The sequence below is a fragment of the Ascidia mentula genome, chromosome 7 (genome assembly GCF_947561715.1).
Source record: "Ascidia mentula chromosome 7, kaAscMent1.1, whole genome shotgun sequence".
Lineage (NCBI taxonomy): Eukaryota > Metazoa > Chordata > Ascidiacea > Phlebobranchia > Ascidiidae > Ascidia > Ascidia mentula.
In genome coordinates, this window is record NC_138572.1 from 5817607 (window position 1) to 5834684 (window position 17078).

A 17078-nucleotide genomic window follows, 5' to 3' on the forward strand; every position below is an offset into this window, starting at 1 on the left:
TGTGCTCTTCACAAAAGCAAATCCAAATCCGGAAAATCGCCGATGAAAAACTTGTCTTAAGCGATTTTAATATAAGCGTTGAAAATTCAAACAAAGCCGTTAGGTTGAGCCGATCTAGGCCCACACCATTTGATGATTATCTCGCCTAGAGCTTAGATCTGGCCTTGCTTCAGATTTGCACAATGCTGATTGTGCCTTCGATTTTGTAAGACCAGTTGCTTGACTCGCGTGGTTACCAGCTGTTCTTGATTGTGTATATATGATTTTATAACATCTACCATTCTATCATCGTACAACAACCTTTTCCCAGGTGATGAGGTTATGGCAATAGTAGCATTTTGCATAATTAGTCATACGTCGCTTCCCAATGAAAAGTGCCATCCATGAAACATTAATTAAATAATTACATTTTCACGCCATTAAAGCTATTTGCATCGAAACGACTGCATCCAATGACCAGAACCTAATTAACTACAGGAAACGTGCCTCGCGATGCCTGTAACCGTTTTTTGACCTTCGAATATAAGGGGGGGAGGGGGGGGGATGTACAATTTCGTGACACCCAGTAAGAAAATCATTGTTCTGTGTAAATGGGAAAAAAGCACAAGGTGGCACAAGAATATTTCGCATTTACCTTTACTACAGGTGACTGCACCATAATATTTTTTGTCCACTTCTGAATTTACTTAAAGCGGTAGTGATTGGCAAGCCGAAATAATCTATTAATAGAAACGTGCGTCGGTGCGTGTCATTAAACCATCGCTGTTTTAATTTGTCGCCTATCGCGTGTGGAATTTCAATCTATAGTCATTTGGATTTCTAATAACTACCAGTGGGACCTCAAGGTTCGTGCCATTGAAATGCTAGTTGAATTCGATTGGTGGGTCGATATCAATTTTTTTTGCAAGATTGCGTCGTTGATTCCACATTCTTCCATTTACTTCAGACAACGCCATGAAACATGTGGAGGAATAATGACTAACGCAACAATAATATCTTAATGTACTCTGTGTTGTGCTTGCTGAAGTGCGACATGCTCCGACATTATTTAAATGAAACGTGTTTCCCTTTTTATTGAAACGTAAGTTAGAAAGCATAGTACAGACAAGCTGATTCGCATTGGGAAGTTGAAATGAATGAGGAAAAGCGCACAAGTGTCATAGAAATCAATCACCAATCTCATGTTTGTAAAGTAAAGTGGCTTCATCCGGCCAATCTTTAACCACTTAATAGGAAATGAGAAACCTGATCAAGAGCAGTTGTGGCCAAAATCCAGTCTCCGCAACGTTTTGTAAATCAATTCAACACACCCGGTAATCTCGAACAAATTATCCCCAATTGTTGGTCTTTTGCTTTTTAACCGAAGACTAACCTTCTCAATGTCAGACACAGTTGTAAAACATAAACGTTGCAAAGAAAGGAACTGCACTGTGAAAGCACACTTGTACAGTTACGTAGGCGCCAACAATTGCGACAGAACGTCTGTGACATACATATGCTTGCATTTAACATTCCCAATGTAACATTAAAATGATACAGTCAAAATAGTTATTTGAAATAAGGATCAAAATACTTTTTAAAAGCCCTTTCTTTCAAATGAAGAAAAATCTTAGAATTGCGGGAGAATGGCATTCCTGTTTAATTATAGCGCAAAGGTATTTTTAGTTTTCCGTAGAAAATTCTCAACTGTGACCACGGGAATTTTGTAAGGTCTATCTATAGCAAAAAAGTGACTAAATGTTGCTGTGTTCATATTATTTCAGAGGCAAGACATGAACAAACTCTGCAATGCTAGGTCGACCATGAGGTAAAAAATGAGGTTTTTCTTAGGCTGTCACGGTAATGCACAGGTCGTGTGCCGTCCATGAACCACCAGCCTCACTTATCCATATTTTTGTTACTCTCTAAACGCCAATATTGATTTGCTGTTACTTCCAGAATGCCACATGGCAAGTTCACCTATTAAGTCTTGAAGATTCGCTCCTACACATACTCTGATCCATCAGAACAATTATGCAATCAGAAACACATAAACATGTTACAAATGGTAGAACAACTTTCAAACGCTTTTGATTTTACTGATAATGGTCAAATAACAGCGCAGAAGTGTATTCGTAACCATAGTAATGCTTTATCTTTCGAAAATAAAGGAATAGATATTTTTTTTAATTTTATTTTCGTATTAATGTTTTACTTTTTGCGTGGATAAACGACTAAAAGATGTGCTTTGTCATCACACATTAAAGCCTCAGACTACTTCAGAAAATATCCACATATTTGGCTCTCTACCGTCGTCTGTGGATATTTTTAAAAAAATTATTGTCACTAGGTGTCAGAGTAGTTTTTTCAGCCAATCAAAGCACTTTTGGCAAATTTACGCATTTTTGGTTATGTATTATGAACATCTATCTCACAAATTCACGCGTACATTCTTCTGCATTTATTTTGTTATTTCTAACAACAGAAAGTGGTTCGTCTCCGGTGGTTCTACGTAGTTTAGTGCCCATTGCATCGTCGTATGCTGTGAAGTAACACAAAGTTGATGAACCTGTGAATGGTTAGTTAACCAGCTGCACTGATGAGACGTCGTGTTTCGAAACAGTGTGTATTGTCTGCAGCTCAACAATAAAGGTTCAGCAACAATGGCAAGCACGCTTTTGACAAACAATTTAGCCCATATAGATGATGTGAAATTAAATTGCAAACCTATTGATCGCATCCACAATCATTATCGATAATGATTATAGAAATAATCGATCCGTCTGCTAAATGAATTTCATATCAGCTATATGGGCTAAAATGTTTGTCCTAAACATTTACAAAGCTGTGAGTTGTGTTCCTAAGTTTTATTAAATGCAAATCATTTGAACTGAGGGTGTTTGCAGCGCAAAAGTCGCAAACAAATGGTTACACGTTTAGAGTCACATCGCAGTCGCCGTCGTTCCACTTTTTCTCTGTGTTTCGACGGCGAACCCATTACGTTCACTGGGAAGGTTGAACGGATGACAGCTCGTCGTCTCTGCCGCCCCACGCTTTCGGTTCGGGGTATTCCCCCGGCTCGAGCGTGTAGCTGGGACCCGAAAAGTTTTTGTCGTCGTAAACGGTCCAGCTGCGTGTGAAACAAAAGAATGTTGTAATGTAATAGAACGGAACACGGATGAGATCAACCAAGGAAGGTATAAGGCGTTTACAACGGCCTAAAAACTCTGTTGCTTGAGATACTGCCAGTCGTGCTATTAATTCTAATCCAATTCGTTGTATTTGATAAAGACTTAAATTTTAATACAGTGGTTTAAAAGAAGTATTTTTCCTTTACTCGTAATTCGGTCACGATTCGAATCGTGATACCAGTTGATGGAAAAGCTAAAAAAAATGGGTCTAACGACCCTCCTAGTACTTGCCCTATTAGTTTAAAATTTGGGGGTTTTAAACGCAATTTTTTTACACAATACCTTAACTCTGAAAATAAACCTTTAACCAACCTTCCGACTTCGACTCTGATGGACGAAACTATGTCGTTGAATTTAAACTTTTCAAGATTTTTCGCCCCTTCGGTGAGAACCAACGTTCTTCCGCCAAAATTCTTGTCTTCGTAAAGGATAATCTACAAATACGTGAATAGCAGTTGTACTAATCAAATCATGTGTATTTTGAGCAAAAAAAAAACAACTACGCAGTTGAACAATACGCAATATAAATAGAACGACATGTGCACCGATCAAACCAAAAAGGTTATCAAGTCATCAGGCGCCCACACTAGACCTCAGGAATTCCCAAACTGGAAGTGGAGAATATCCTCGCCGAATTTTATGGGTCGCAAACTATCACTGAAATTACAACATATGTTTGTACTGTGATAAATTTTCAGTCGTTTCATGACAATTCAATGTTGGACTATGAGATCAAAATCACTTTTTTAACCTGTTTAAAGTGGTAGTAAGCAAAAAAGTTTGAGAAGCCCTTCTGTACTTTGTTAGCGATATTTCAATTTTAAATTCGCCCGCAAAAGTTATGTCCAATTACGTAGTTTAACATAAAATTCCCAAGTCGCTTCGTTGTATGTATCGGATTTTATAATTGTTAGGTTATAAATATATTTGACCCCATGTGGGGATCAATGGATTCAACAAACACAAAACGAATTCACAAAATAGAATTTCTTTTTGTTGTTAAGTTACTGGAGCTATATATGGGACTGCTACATTTTAATCGCCAAGTAAACACATCGTGTTGTTGTTTTTCCTTTCGAAGTTTATTTTTTATCCGCTGACTCATACGCTCGCGCTCCACAATAAAACTGATTTTCTCGAATCTTAAAGCGACTTGATTTATGTCAATCCCTACATTGACGCCACTGGACAAGGTCGCAATTTCTGTTCCTTCCATGGGATACCGGAAGCGCGCGATGCAAAATCTGGCCAATTGGCTCCTATTTACGTTCATACAGGCCTCGAATTGTCGCACGACCTTCAATACTTGACCGGGAATTACGAATTCCCAAAAGAAAGTTTTGGTACTACGTCAAGGGTGAAAAATTGCAATGCCTAAATAGTTGTGCCGAAAATTTATCTGCGTTATAAATTTGACATAACAACATTTCGAACACCACGCAGTCAAGAGTTTTCAATGCAAAAATTATTTTGTGTCAATCTATGGATGATTATCTAAGCTGGACCGAACATCGTGCTACATTCACAGGTTTAAAATATATAATTCGTACTTTTGTTCCACCAAATTCGTAAATTGACCATTGCAATCCCTACGATTATCGGTCAAAACACAGGGTGGCAGTTTTTATAAATTAACTTGCTGGGATGTAGGGGCAATTTTACATATCATTGGGTTAACTGGCAACGCAGACAAGCTGAATCAAATACACACTTTCTGGCTGTTTGAATCTTTGTTTTTCTTTTACTATCTATAGTCATATATCTGCAAATCTTTGAGATATTGTTGTCTTTATTTCTTGCTTACCTTGGACATTCTTGCGCTTTGGGTATGGAACTTCAACAGATTTAAATAGCAACAAATGCTTCTGCAAATAAAAAGGGTTTGATTGGTTTCTGTGTACACTATTGTGTCACGGTTACTGTTTTACTTCTTAACAGGACATAGAAAAAAAAATCGGTATCTAATCATAATATATTTTTGCGTGTTAAGTCGACTCGAAGCTACTTTGCTAAACACATCGTAATATTTTCTACACCACTGTATCTGACTTTTCAAAACTTCTCCGATCAGTGATAATTCTAATTGAACAGATCAGTTCTTATAGCGCGACATCTTGAAACATGTTTCCTATAGTAAGCTTACAAGCTCTTCTGGCAAAAATCATTTACTTGGTCAACGTTTCGGTCGTTGTGCAATTGACCTTCATCAGGACAAACTGCATAAATGCAAACGCCACGAAACATACACAAACGCGTAAAAAATGCAAAAGGGGGCGAGAGAAGAAAGACAAATGAATTAAAAACTGCGCGCAAGCGAAAAACGCGATACCCGACGTGTAAACCGTAATGCCTGGAGGTAAGCTGGACAATCAGGGTTACAGCAAAAAATTTATATCTATGGTAAACTGTTTCCTTTACTTCACATATTCTTGTCACGTCATCTTGCACTTTTACACTTTCGTTACCAAACAGTTGCTGCGATCTGGCAAATAACCTAGGACGAGTTTGTGATCTACCAAGCGCTACAAAGCTTCCGTCAGTGGCCTAATATCCTCCCAATTTTCAGGCAACCACGTCAAACTTTTTCGGGCGCAATTTCCTGCATTTGGGGTGCGTGCCAAGTGTGTGGGCTTGCTAGAGCATAAATTATTCAAAGAATTGCTTGCTAACAACGTTTTAATCTCTGTCGCGCGTACATATCACGGGTTTTGTCCCTGGCTAAGTGATTAAATCTGTCGGATTTGCGAGAACATTACAAGTTATGTATTTTGCTTGTATGTGTAGACTATGTATATTTATTTCCATGGTAAAATTATATTTATTTTTAAAGCTTTGTCTGTGTCCAACGAGCGAGGGGTTTTACATTATTTTATGTCTGTATCAAACCAAGAACGAGAACGAGATTAAGATTTAGGTTAAAACAGTTATGACTGTGGCACATATCTAAGCATTACAAACCCGCAAAATCACCCCCCCAAAAAATACTCCAAAATGTTGGCAACAATGTGCGGAGCTTTGAAAACGTTTCTTGAGCATCGTCAAAACTGATAAAATTTACGCGCCGCCAAATACTATAAAAGCGTGAATGAACTAATAAACTAACGCGGGTGCAACGGAACAAATTGATACGACGTGCGAGCCGACTCTATAGCTTTGTTGTCCGTTCCATCCGTCACGTCATCGTAACGATTGACCGCCTAACATGTTTAGAAAGCTTTTCGCCTCTTTCTAAAGCCGAACCGTTCTTTTCTTTGAATGCATTTTTAATGAAATGCGACCGTGTAAATTAAAATAGGCAAGGAATGTCCCACGTCGAACGGACCTCAATTTGCTAAAAAGTTTAAAGCTTTACTTGGTGTTTATTCTTTTAATAACATATGTTACTACTGTAGTTGCCAGGATTAATATCAGTTCTAAATGGTGCTTTTCTGGTGATAAGCCAATAAGTAATATGTTGAAACCGAAGTTTCACCTTCCATTTCTAAAACGTACGTTTGAAACAATTGCACGATGACACAGGTCGAAAAAGTCAATAAACCCGCTTTTTTTATTTTTAGATTCACTGTTTGTTTGAACAGTCGTCCTTTTTTTTATGTGAAAATCTTGTCATTACTGCCATATGTGGCGTACTAATAGAAACATACGATCACCAGGCGACGATGAAGACCAAGCATTTGACATTCAAAATGAATTAAGAATGCAGAAAATCGTGCAAAGATATGGTAAAAATTAAGGAAATTTAAAACCAATTGAAAAGCTCATTAATAAAAAGCATGCGTTAACAGTATTGTATATGGTAATATTCATAAACTTTGTGTTAGCAAGAAGAATTTACACTGCATAGTATTAGGATTTTTTACAACCTACTATAGGCAACCAATTACCAATTTCAATCCATTACTCATTTAAAGTATGCATTCAACAGATGAGCCTCGTTAAATCGCAGAACTGAGGTTTGTTGCTATGTTGCAAGCATAGAACGAACAATGATACATTTTTATACAGTAATTTATACACAAATAAAATGGTTAGGTGGGAAATACGCCGATTTGTGCAGTAACATGAAAACATTGCAAAAAACAATGAACATCACTTGGTAATGGTGGGAGGAAGCTTCAAAAAAGTCCTGAATTACAGGAAAAAACAGACATTTTCTACAGATAGTATAAGGATTCATTTTTTTAAGATTTTAGAAGTTTAAAGTTTCGAGTATAAACAAATGCAAATCCCAGAGAGAATTTATGTACATTGTTTTGGTGACTTCTTTTTACACTTTTGCTCAATAATCCACAGAATCCAACTTTTTTGAATTGTTTCAAGATTGTTTCATCAAACTTCCACCGGACAAACCCCAACGCCCTGCATCGACACACACATACAGGGAAGGTGCCAAAGCACCATAACACAGCTAGGTCGGTATTTGTGATTCACATGTAGGTGGAACATAAAAATCTGTGCGAACATTATCGGAACAATTTAGTGTTATAGTGTTTCAATTTCCATTTATGACCAAAACAAACACGTGGTTGCTTTGTTTACACGCGACCGTTAACGGCACAGGTTTCTATGCTTTATAGATAACCATGTGGATCGCACATACCGACTTGGCTCTGTTGTGGTGCTTCAGTACCAACACACTATGCACTGCCAGACAGTGCATAGTCACCGACTCATTCTCTTCTAGCCCGAATTCTGTTTTCGATCCTGGAACCGCAGCGATTGCAGCGCTCCAAACTCTCCGCACACCTCCAGCAAGTTGTAAAATGTCCACATGGCGTAAACACCGTGTTACTCTGACGTGTTTCACACACAAAACACAACTGTCGGGTTCCTCCACTTTCTTCTGAAACTTTAAAAAGATGAAGTGAGTTAGTTTTTTGTTACTACGTATTTAGTGCCCACTATCTCAGAAACTTTTGTTTCAGTCTGAAATATGTCAGTCTGTTTTAATCAGACCAATATATGATCGCTTTGTTAAAAGCATCATCGGTGTCTATAAAAAATGCAAAGCAAGAATTAGGTTAAACGATTCCCAGAATCAATTCACAAGCACGTATTTTGTGTGACGTTTTAATCGGATTCTTTTCACAAGGAACTAAAGGTTAGTTGCTAAGGTCAGTCTGAAGTGTATTTTATTTGTTTCTTAGTACTGGTCAACTTGACATAATAGTGCCAAGTTTCAGAGCAGCGATTTACTTCAGGAAATAAACGAGTCACGTTAATCATTATATTTTCGATATTCCTACTTTTTATTCATGTATTTCTATTTTAACTTGTATGTATTCTATAGGAAATCGAATATTAAACAATTTCCTTGTCTAAATACATGGCATTGTGTGCGACGCACTTTAAACAGTTCTATAAAAACACATTGAAAAATAAGCATTGGTATCTATTTTTTGCGCACCTTCAAAAACCACCTCTGGACCCGACTGTACTTCACGTGTAGTACTTTGAGGCCTTTCTGTAGATAACTGATTTTCGTATGCTTGAAGATCATCCACAAAATCAGTCACCGAGTTGTACATAGTACCGACTGTGTTTAATCGCCTGAAAATCCAAACAAGTAAATATAGTTTTCAATTGCTGTATAGATGAGATTTTAATGTGCAATTCCGTTTAGATTCAGTCGATCAGGCACTTTTTCCTGATCACGATTCAATTTGGGTCCCAATCACGAAACCTTGTCATTCTGATTGAGTATTAGTTGTATACCAAAGTGTGTGTGATTTAAGTGCATTTTGCAGATTTAGACAAATTTTTTTGTGTACTTTGGCTGCCACGGCGCTTTTCGTTTGTTTAACGACACCACCTTGTTGGCCTAAAAATGTATCTCACCTTCTTGTAACAGCTTCGATGTTTCGTTGTGAGAACCCCATTTGACCAACTAATGTCGCAGTCGTTGAAAGTAGGGCACGAGCTACTTCATCCATATCCCTTCGTCTTGTGGTCGAATTCGTGTAGCCCCGTATATGTTGCGGTTCCTCAGTAGTACTCATGCTTACATGGAGTCCCGGGCCCCTGTACTCAGTCCTAATATGACCTCCAGGTGACCTTGTTTCCGTGCGTTCCCAGGAAACGGGAGGAAAGATCTGGAAGTCCGGAGGCGGGGAAGAAGGTCGAAAACTTCCTCTTGATGATGATGTGGTGGTGTTGGTGGTTGGACTTCTCCTTGAGGAACTTCTTGTTCCCCCAGTAGTGGAGATGTTGCGGATTGGCATCCTTAAATTTTGACGGTTGATGCGTTGAACGTATTCTGTTCCTTTCTTCTGGAGGAGGTATTCGCACCTAACGATGTAAGACAACCGTGTTTTTCGACTGATTGAGGTTATTTTAACACGCTTGAATACTAGGAGGAAAAACCCTAGTTCACTGATCATTTCCATGCTTGAATAAACAGGGTGAAAGAAGTGGACACAGTTGCTCACTTATCATGGATGACTAAGTCTGATTACTAAAATGTGTGGCTGTATGGACAAGTGGTATGATATTTGGTAAAGCGGCAAGGCATTTTGTTTCATAAATATGTAATAGGATATGTCAGAGTGGTGTCCAATACTCAAGTGCTTCTGTGATTCTAAGAATTGTTCGCACTGTTTGTTCAGGTAAGGTTGGTAAAGTTGCGTTGGTTAAAGTGGAAAGTACCAAAACCATTAAAGCGAAGGGAACCGCTCCCTTCCCTTTCTATTTGATCGCTTCACACGACAACCAACCGTGTTTACTAGTCCCACGATCAAAGTTTTAAAATTAAACACTGTTGTACTTACACCGGATGCCATTTAGCATGTTCTTCCCATGGGTTATCTTGTGGCTCCCAGTTTTCTAAACCGCCTCCACAGTACCAACATACTGTTTCGTCGTCTGGACCTACATAGGTTGCATAACTTTATGCCTGCGGTGTTACTTGTTGCAATTAAAGAAAGATCAATAAAACCTAACTTTCTACATGTACATCACAAAAATGTAAGAAAAGTATTAGCAAAATGCTTTGATGGGTTGTCAAAGGTTTTACCTTTAAAAATCACCAAAATAATGGTTGTTAATATATTTATACTCTGTGTGTTATACATACTAAAGCTAGTCAACATTTCTCACACCGTTTCAAAACCTACTATTATAAGCCTGAAACCACCTTTGGCCATTGAACGTTTAGATACCCTATATCAGTATTGCATTTAAACTTCGTGATGCATTTTTTCAAATAAATTGGATGACACAAAAACAAATTGTTCGAAGGGACGAATATCTGTTCATATTCCAATATACTTACCGACATATAACATCCCTGCTTCTGCGATTTCCCTTGGAGAACATTCGGTACTAAAAGGCCTCCAACCCCGGCTGAATGTTCGGACACGGTCTTCCACGTCTCTCATATGAGGATGTCTTGGATTCCGGCAAGGGAACTGAGCTTCTCGGTTCCGCTCGTCCGGAGTCTAAAGGTTGAAAATACATTCAGACTAGAGGTCGTTTCAAATATTTATGGACTGTAAATGTTGCAATGTTAACCATAAAAAGAATGTTTGTCTGGTGCCCAAACATGGACTTCAAACAAAAATTCAATTTTGTTTACAGCCTGGTCACATATAAACCAGCGTTATAAAATGAACTGTACTGTCTTTATGGTTGCAACGTAGTTTCGTGGAGACAAAGGGCAGTTTGATATATTAGTGAATACGGTACCTCAGGAAAATATATATCGAAAAGGGCTTTGCTTTTTTGTGTAACAACATTTTCTTTTAACGGGCATAAAACAAAATTTTCTTTTAGAGTTTAAGTGCTGAATGTTTCCTGGCTGTGAACGAAGTAAACTTAGTAACAAAAAATCCATGGCATATTTCTTATTTACTCGCAAATCGAAGTTCCTCGAAAAGGAAGCGCTTTGGTTTCGGTTCACTTGGTTCGTGTTCCTGGGAATTTCCTCAATTCTTGGTCGAGGTGACGGAGCTACCTCTCTTCTGTCTCTCGGTGAATGATCGAATCTTTCCAAGTTCCGCCCTCTTCCTCCCCCACCTCCACGATTAGCAGGTTGCTCTTCTTCAATTTGTGACCGATAACTTTGGTCTTCACGAGGAGTTTGAGATCTTCTTGGACTATTTACTTGTCTTCGCGAAGATCTCCCGCTGTTTAAACCGCTACGTATTCGAACTGCCGTCTCTCTAGCTGCTGATACGGAGGCGCTGGTTCTTCCGCGGTTGTTGTTCAATGAACGAGGAACGTTTTGAGTCGGATTTCCATTCGCAAAATCGCACGTCGCCAGATGGCGGTAAAGAGAGATGTCTTCGCGGTTCGTAAAGCGATGACGTACGTGACAACTAAGAAACGGTAATAATAGTTTCTATATTTGCTTCAAAAGAAAATACAACAGCCCACAAAGGAGTTATAAAACAGCCCACAAAGGAGGAATGATACAGTAAAAAATACCGTATCATTTATTTATTAAAACGACATACAATAGCAACGCAGAAGTAATACTATGCTTTCGCACAGCAAAAAGAAGCCTGTGAGCCTTGTGACATAATAGCAACTCCCTTTGTGGAACCACCTTACCTAAAACATTCTACATTGCGATGTCTTGAATCATAGAAAAATCCGCATCTGGAGAGTATCGTTCCGTCCAATCCTTCCATCGCATCTTCAAACGTTGAAAGCCTGTACATCTCATCGTGATAGGGATAATCTGTTGATAAATAATCACATGAGATGTCGGACATGGCCCACGCGTGGGTGGTTTTACTGGGCCGATATTATGGTGATTTTTCAGACGACGTAATAACGGTTGCCTATGGTGTAATGTAATAACAGTCGCCTATGTTATCATATAATCAATACATGATCATTTTCACCAGAGTAAATCTATAATAAACTATTTATGTGTTTTAATACTTCTATAATATTAAGTATGAATGACGGTGTAACTAACTCCAATAAAAGACAACAGGATTGAGTTCAAAAATAAAAACACTTTGTTACTTCATAGCGTTTTTCTCAACTCCTAGTATATGTCTACGTGACTATGGTGGCATGCTCAGACACCACGTCATGTCTGTTTAATTTAAACCATACGATGAACACTAACATTCACATTTCGATTTTAACTTCAGAATTCTGATGCCACGTATATTTCACTCTTCAAAATTTACTGCACATAAAAATCATACCCACTTTGAGTTTACATTTTTAGTGTTATGCATAATAAAATTGTGTACAAAGAACTTGGAGCTTGCTATACTTTGAATACGATATTCAATACTAAGAAACTGTTTAAAGCCGTATTCGCGGACGGTTACAACGCAAACTGTGTTCATCATATCACCAAAACTTATCACTTTTACAGGAAAATATTAAAAATTCGAACCGTTTGGGGGGTTGTCGGAGAACAGGTTGGAGATATTCAATGAACTAAGGTTGGAGATGGGAGTTTCGGGTTCAAACCTATCCTCTTCTTCTGGTTGGTAGAGATAGGTCTCAGATGCGTGCCGGCTAAGGGGGGGTAGAAGGCTCATGTTTTCGTGTCCGGTCAGTCCGTCTTTTGATTTTAAATGACTTACAAATGGTTACTATTACCATACCCGTTGTAAGTACTTCTGAAATAATTTTCGGACAAATTTGAGCTACAAGGCAGACTTTGTTGTTATGAAACACAAAAATTTCTCCTTGTCACAGAAACTAATAAATTACGCTTTTACAACGACAACCAGGCTGCCCACGCTAACAAACCTTTCAAACTCCACCTTTCAAACTTCGTTTCGAAATCGCTATCGCGTTATAAAGAAAACAGCGAGAAGGGGATAAAAAATAACAATGCCTTTACCAACTATCTGTATCATTATACTACCAGCTGCATTAGTTCTTTTTAAATCACCTGAATGATTTAATTTTCAATTGTAACTGTTAGTCTCTCAGCTTCGTTACTATTTAATTAAATTCTACAGTGTCGCAATGATGGCGTCGTTCCTTCTGAATTCAGTTTCGCTATATTTTTGCGTTGGTGGTTTACCTTTAAGGTTACCCTGCGGAAGCCTTGTTCGATAACAGGCGAAACGTCGGTGAACACAAGTTACGTTTTAATGTGCCAGAATAACAGACTAATAAAAAATAAAATGCCTTGCAGCAACAACAACGTTATACTTTATGTAAGGTTATATTTGACACCTGAACTCATGATTGACGTAAGAACAGATTTCCCGTACATTTTTTCATTACTCTTAACTGCTTCAGTTTTGTAATCCATCACAAATGTATGCTTGAGGCATATCGTAGTAACTTAATAACTTGCTTTCATAACTTCCGTGATGCGTTCTTTACATTTCGTAAAACTTGCGTACACTTGCTTATAAAAGAAGTTTGAAAGTTCCAGAATTGCGCGGAATGGCGCGATTCAAATGCATTGTCATGCTGTTGCGCAAACGGCATTGGCTGGTGCTTGTGCGCCACCTTACGAAGGTTAAACGGAGAAAAGAACGCGTTCCAAACATACGCTTCTTGTGAGAGCTCTTTTGGTTAGCTTACGAGACTGAAAAAGCTCCTAAACGTTGCGTTCATCATCTTCAAAGTTTAATAACAACCGTTTTGCGTGTCTGAATTCGTAATCTGAAATAGTTGTTTTACTCAGACTATTGCATGGACTCCTTAACATTGCTGGAATCATATTTTGTACTCAACCTCTTCAAAACTTTTCAACGAACCACTCCGTTGAAACAACTATTTCAACTGGCACCAACCACGTTGTTTATCGTGATATGATTGCGACAGATTGGCGTGGTCACAGGGAAACATTTGATGTATGAATCACTTTTAGTCCCATACAACGTTACCTGGTAGCTAGTACCAGTTACATTAGGTGACGATCATGTGTGAGTCATCAAGTCACAATAACCGTGTTTAACTGCGAGGATGAAACTCAGATTTTTACTGTTGGTCAGCACTCCCTAACGATTGCGTTTTTTTTATCTGTTTCGCGGAAAACACGGCGCGTGATGATCTTGTGTAGTGAAATGAGGCTGTAAATATACACTAAAGTAATCCAGGAGAGCTGCATCTCCAATATTATGGCTTTTTTTGCACGTATAAAATAATCCATATTGTTTTTTTTTTGAATTACTTTACTGATTTAGCTTTCTATGCAAATCAGTTTTGAACATACCCAAATGGTTAAATTTCAAAGACGTTACAAATGTTTTGTTGCATCAATATGAATTCAACTGACTTAAACCACAGTCCCATGACACACGTGACATACCAATACAAGTTGACAGTGTCATCGTATATTTTCTCCTGCTTTAAATCTGAGATAAAAATAACTAAATTTCGTATTGTTGCGCTATTTCAACGGCGGCCTGTTCTGTTTCACCTCCGCACACAAAAAAGCCAGACAAGCGAATGCACGGGAAAGATACGAGTTTCAGCGGTGCTGTCCCATGGGTATTTCCCTCGTGGTGGCGCTTGGTTTTAAGTCCGTGGTGCTTTTGAATGTGTCACAATAAGTCATAGCACCACTCGTGTCCGCTGGGTGACCGCTACGTCAAATAAAGCAAAAATCTTACCTGATTCGCTACGTAACACACAATTAAACGTTTGTTACAGAATGTACAGAGTAACTGCACTAAATTTTGTTTTTATTTTTCTGAATTTAACATTACATTATGATGTTATATATCGTTGGAACAACTGTGTACCTATATCTGTACATCGGGTTAATGTTTAAACGCTATGTCCAATTTTGCGTTTTGTTTTATTAAAAAAGTGTATGCGTATAGGCTGAGCTAAAGATGCAGTTTCATCGCATGCTTTGGCGAGGTCAAACGGCGACAATGGCCATTGAGCTAGTTATACGTTTCAGCGTCATGAAATCCTGATGCTGCATTTTAGTCCTGGAAAATGGTCACATGACAGAGGGCGATTCTTTTTGGCGCTTTGACTCCCTGTCAGCCAATCGTCTTCGAACGCTCCGTTCGCTCAAAAGCGGGCGATTCCTTTTTTGGCGCCTTGAACTCTTTTCAGCCAATCGACGAGCGCTGTTCGCTTCAAAGCGAGATTGAGCTCTTTAAGCCAATCGACGAGCGCTGTTCGCTTCACAGTGAGCGATTCTTTTTGGCGCCCTTTCCAGCCAATCGCGTTCAAGCGCTCCGTTCGCTTAAAATCGGGAGAATGAAAACAGCCGTTCCAAAGGCTGTAGTCTTTTGCAACACATGGTGCTCTTAGATCTTAGTTTTCACAAAAAGCTCGTAGACAGACAAGGTACAAGTATTGAATCTTGTTAGTGAGTAGTTCTGAGTCAGGATCAGAAAGTTGTTGTGGTCGTATATTTTACAAGCTATAGAACTATTCGCTATGTATTAAGTCATTAGATAATTGTTAGAGATGAAGTTGTTGTTGAACAATTTGGATTTTAATGTACATACGTATTTCTCGCATATGTGACTGTAAGATTAATCAAAGTGTAATTTTTATTCCAATATATGCGTACACTTTTGAAGTACTTGAATTTTAATTTTGAATTGTATTAACTGATAATCTCTTTTACTCTTGCTTCTATTTAATTAACTTGCCTGTAACCCAGTTTACATGACGGTTTAAGACGGCTTCGAAGCTGACTCGCCGATCCGACTCTCTCGTTTTCGGCGAAGAGAAAAAGGCAAGCGTCTTAAGCCGTCTCAGCCTTCGATCTAACGCGGAGAGTGGTTTACGGGACAGCTTAAGCGATTAAGTCAGCTTAAACCCAGTTGCGACAAGTGCCGCGAAGAAGTTAGGATTAGGTAATTTGTTTATGAGGTTGTGCGTTGAGGGTTTGCTGTTTACAATAAACCTTGAAAGTAATAAACTAGTTCTAGTACAACTACGTGAGTATGCTCTATGCTGCAGGGGCGAGAAGGATGTGCTTACTCGAGTTAAATTTGATAAATACTGCGCAAGTGTTAAATGAATTGTACAAGCATCAAGATACAAACAAGCAGCATTCGTTTTGAGGACCTAAGTTGCATTTTGGAGACCTGAAGGAAACAAATGCATTGCAGGAATGCTGACACTTGCTTGAAAGAAGAATGCACTTGTGTTAACTGTTTTCATTTGCTGCTGGATGTGCTATAATATAACAAGTCAATGCAAACTGGTTGTTTATTCATATTTAGGTTACTGCATCTTATTTATGCAAGGATTATGTGAACAACAATCAACCATAAAATACAAAAGCAGGCTTATGTAAACCTTTTCTGTTTGTCAAAATAAAACGAATATGACAAGAATGCCATGACACAAGTTTATGTTATGTAACTATCACATCTTCTGTATATTTGTTTCAATTTAATTAACATTGGGCTGCTATGAAACATTCCATTCAGCCTTTTCTGACACTCAATTGTATCTGGGATTACGGGATTAGACAGCTTCTGAAAAGGATCCTGTGAAGAAGGACAGAGATAATTAATACTACTAAACATGAAATTTTCACTTGAATACTCTTACCATGGTGTTGTTGTGAACACATTCCAGGAAAATGCAGCCTTTTAGTTTAATCATCTATTATATCTGGCAAAGTAAACTCACATTATAATCAAGGACCAATTTGCAGCAAGCATTTGCGTAAACTAACTGCCAATAACTTTTCTCTGCATGCCTTGATTAGAAATATTGATAATTTATTTAGTACAGAGGCTGAATTTACTGCCTGTCAGCCCGAGACAGCTTAACTTAAGCTGACTTAAAAGCCCCGTGTAAATTCGTCGTTTTCGCGCGTCGAATTTGAAAATCACGTGACCCGGTCACGAGTCGACTTGATGCTCAAGTCGACTTGGCCATGTGAACAGGGTTAGTGTCGCAATGATAGCGTAGTTCAGTCGGAATTCAGTTTCGCTATATTTTCGCGTGGGTGATTTACCTTTAAGCTTGTATTTGACACCTAAACTCATG

The 17078-nt window shown here is 38.4% G+C and overlaps 2 protein-coding genes across 4 annotated transcripts; both read right to left on the reverse strand.

Moving 5' to 3' along the window:
* Nucleotides 1–2650: 2650 nt before the first annotated feature.
* LOC145908775 (beta/gamma-crystallin-like) lies at nt 2651–5031 on the reverse strand. Its single transcript, XM_082996108.1, has 3 exons — nt 4975–5031; nt 3483–3604; nt 2651–3109 (listed from the first exon to the last, which is right to left on the reverse strand). The coding sequence occupies exons 1-3, from the start codon at nt 4981–4983 to the stop codon at nt 2983–2985; spliced, it is 258 nt and encodes an 85-aa protein (XP_082852234.1). The 5' UTR covers nt 4984–5031; the 3' UTR covers nt 2651–2982.
* A 1664-nt stretch (nt 5032–6695) lies between these two features.
* LOC145908276 (E3 ubiquitin-protein ligase XIAP-like) lies at nt 6696–12753 on the reverse strand. Of its 3 annotated transcripts, XR_014402978.1 has the most exons (9): nt 12529–12753; nt 11721–11850; nt 11020–11485; nt 10441–10606; nt 9938–10037; nt 9009–9458; nt 8578–8720; nt 7771–8019; nt 6696–7529 (listed from the first exon to the last, which is right to left on the reverse strand). XR_014402978.1 is itself a non-coding variant. In XM_082995521.1 (8 exons), exons 1-8 carry the CDS (start codon nt 12674–12676, stop codon nt 7841–7843), a joined length of 1776 nt encoding a protein of 591 aa, XP_082851647.1. In that variant the 5' UTR covers nt 12677–12753; the 3' UTR covers nt 6696–7840. The 3 variants fall into 3 exon arrangements, 2 of the variants coding, with proteins under 2 accessions (XP_082851647.1, XP_082851646.1); XM_082995521.1 differs by having other exon boundaries at nt 6696–8013; XM_082995520.1 differs by having other exon boundaries at nt 6696–8019.
* Between the last annotated feature and the right edge of the window lie 4325 nt (nt 12754–17078).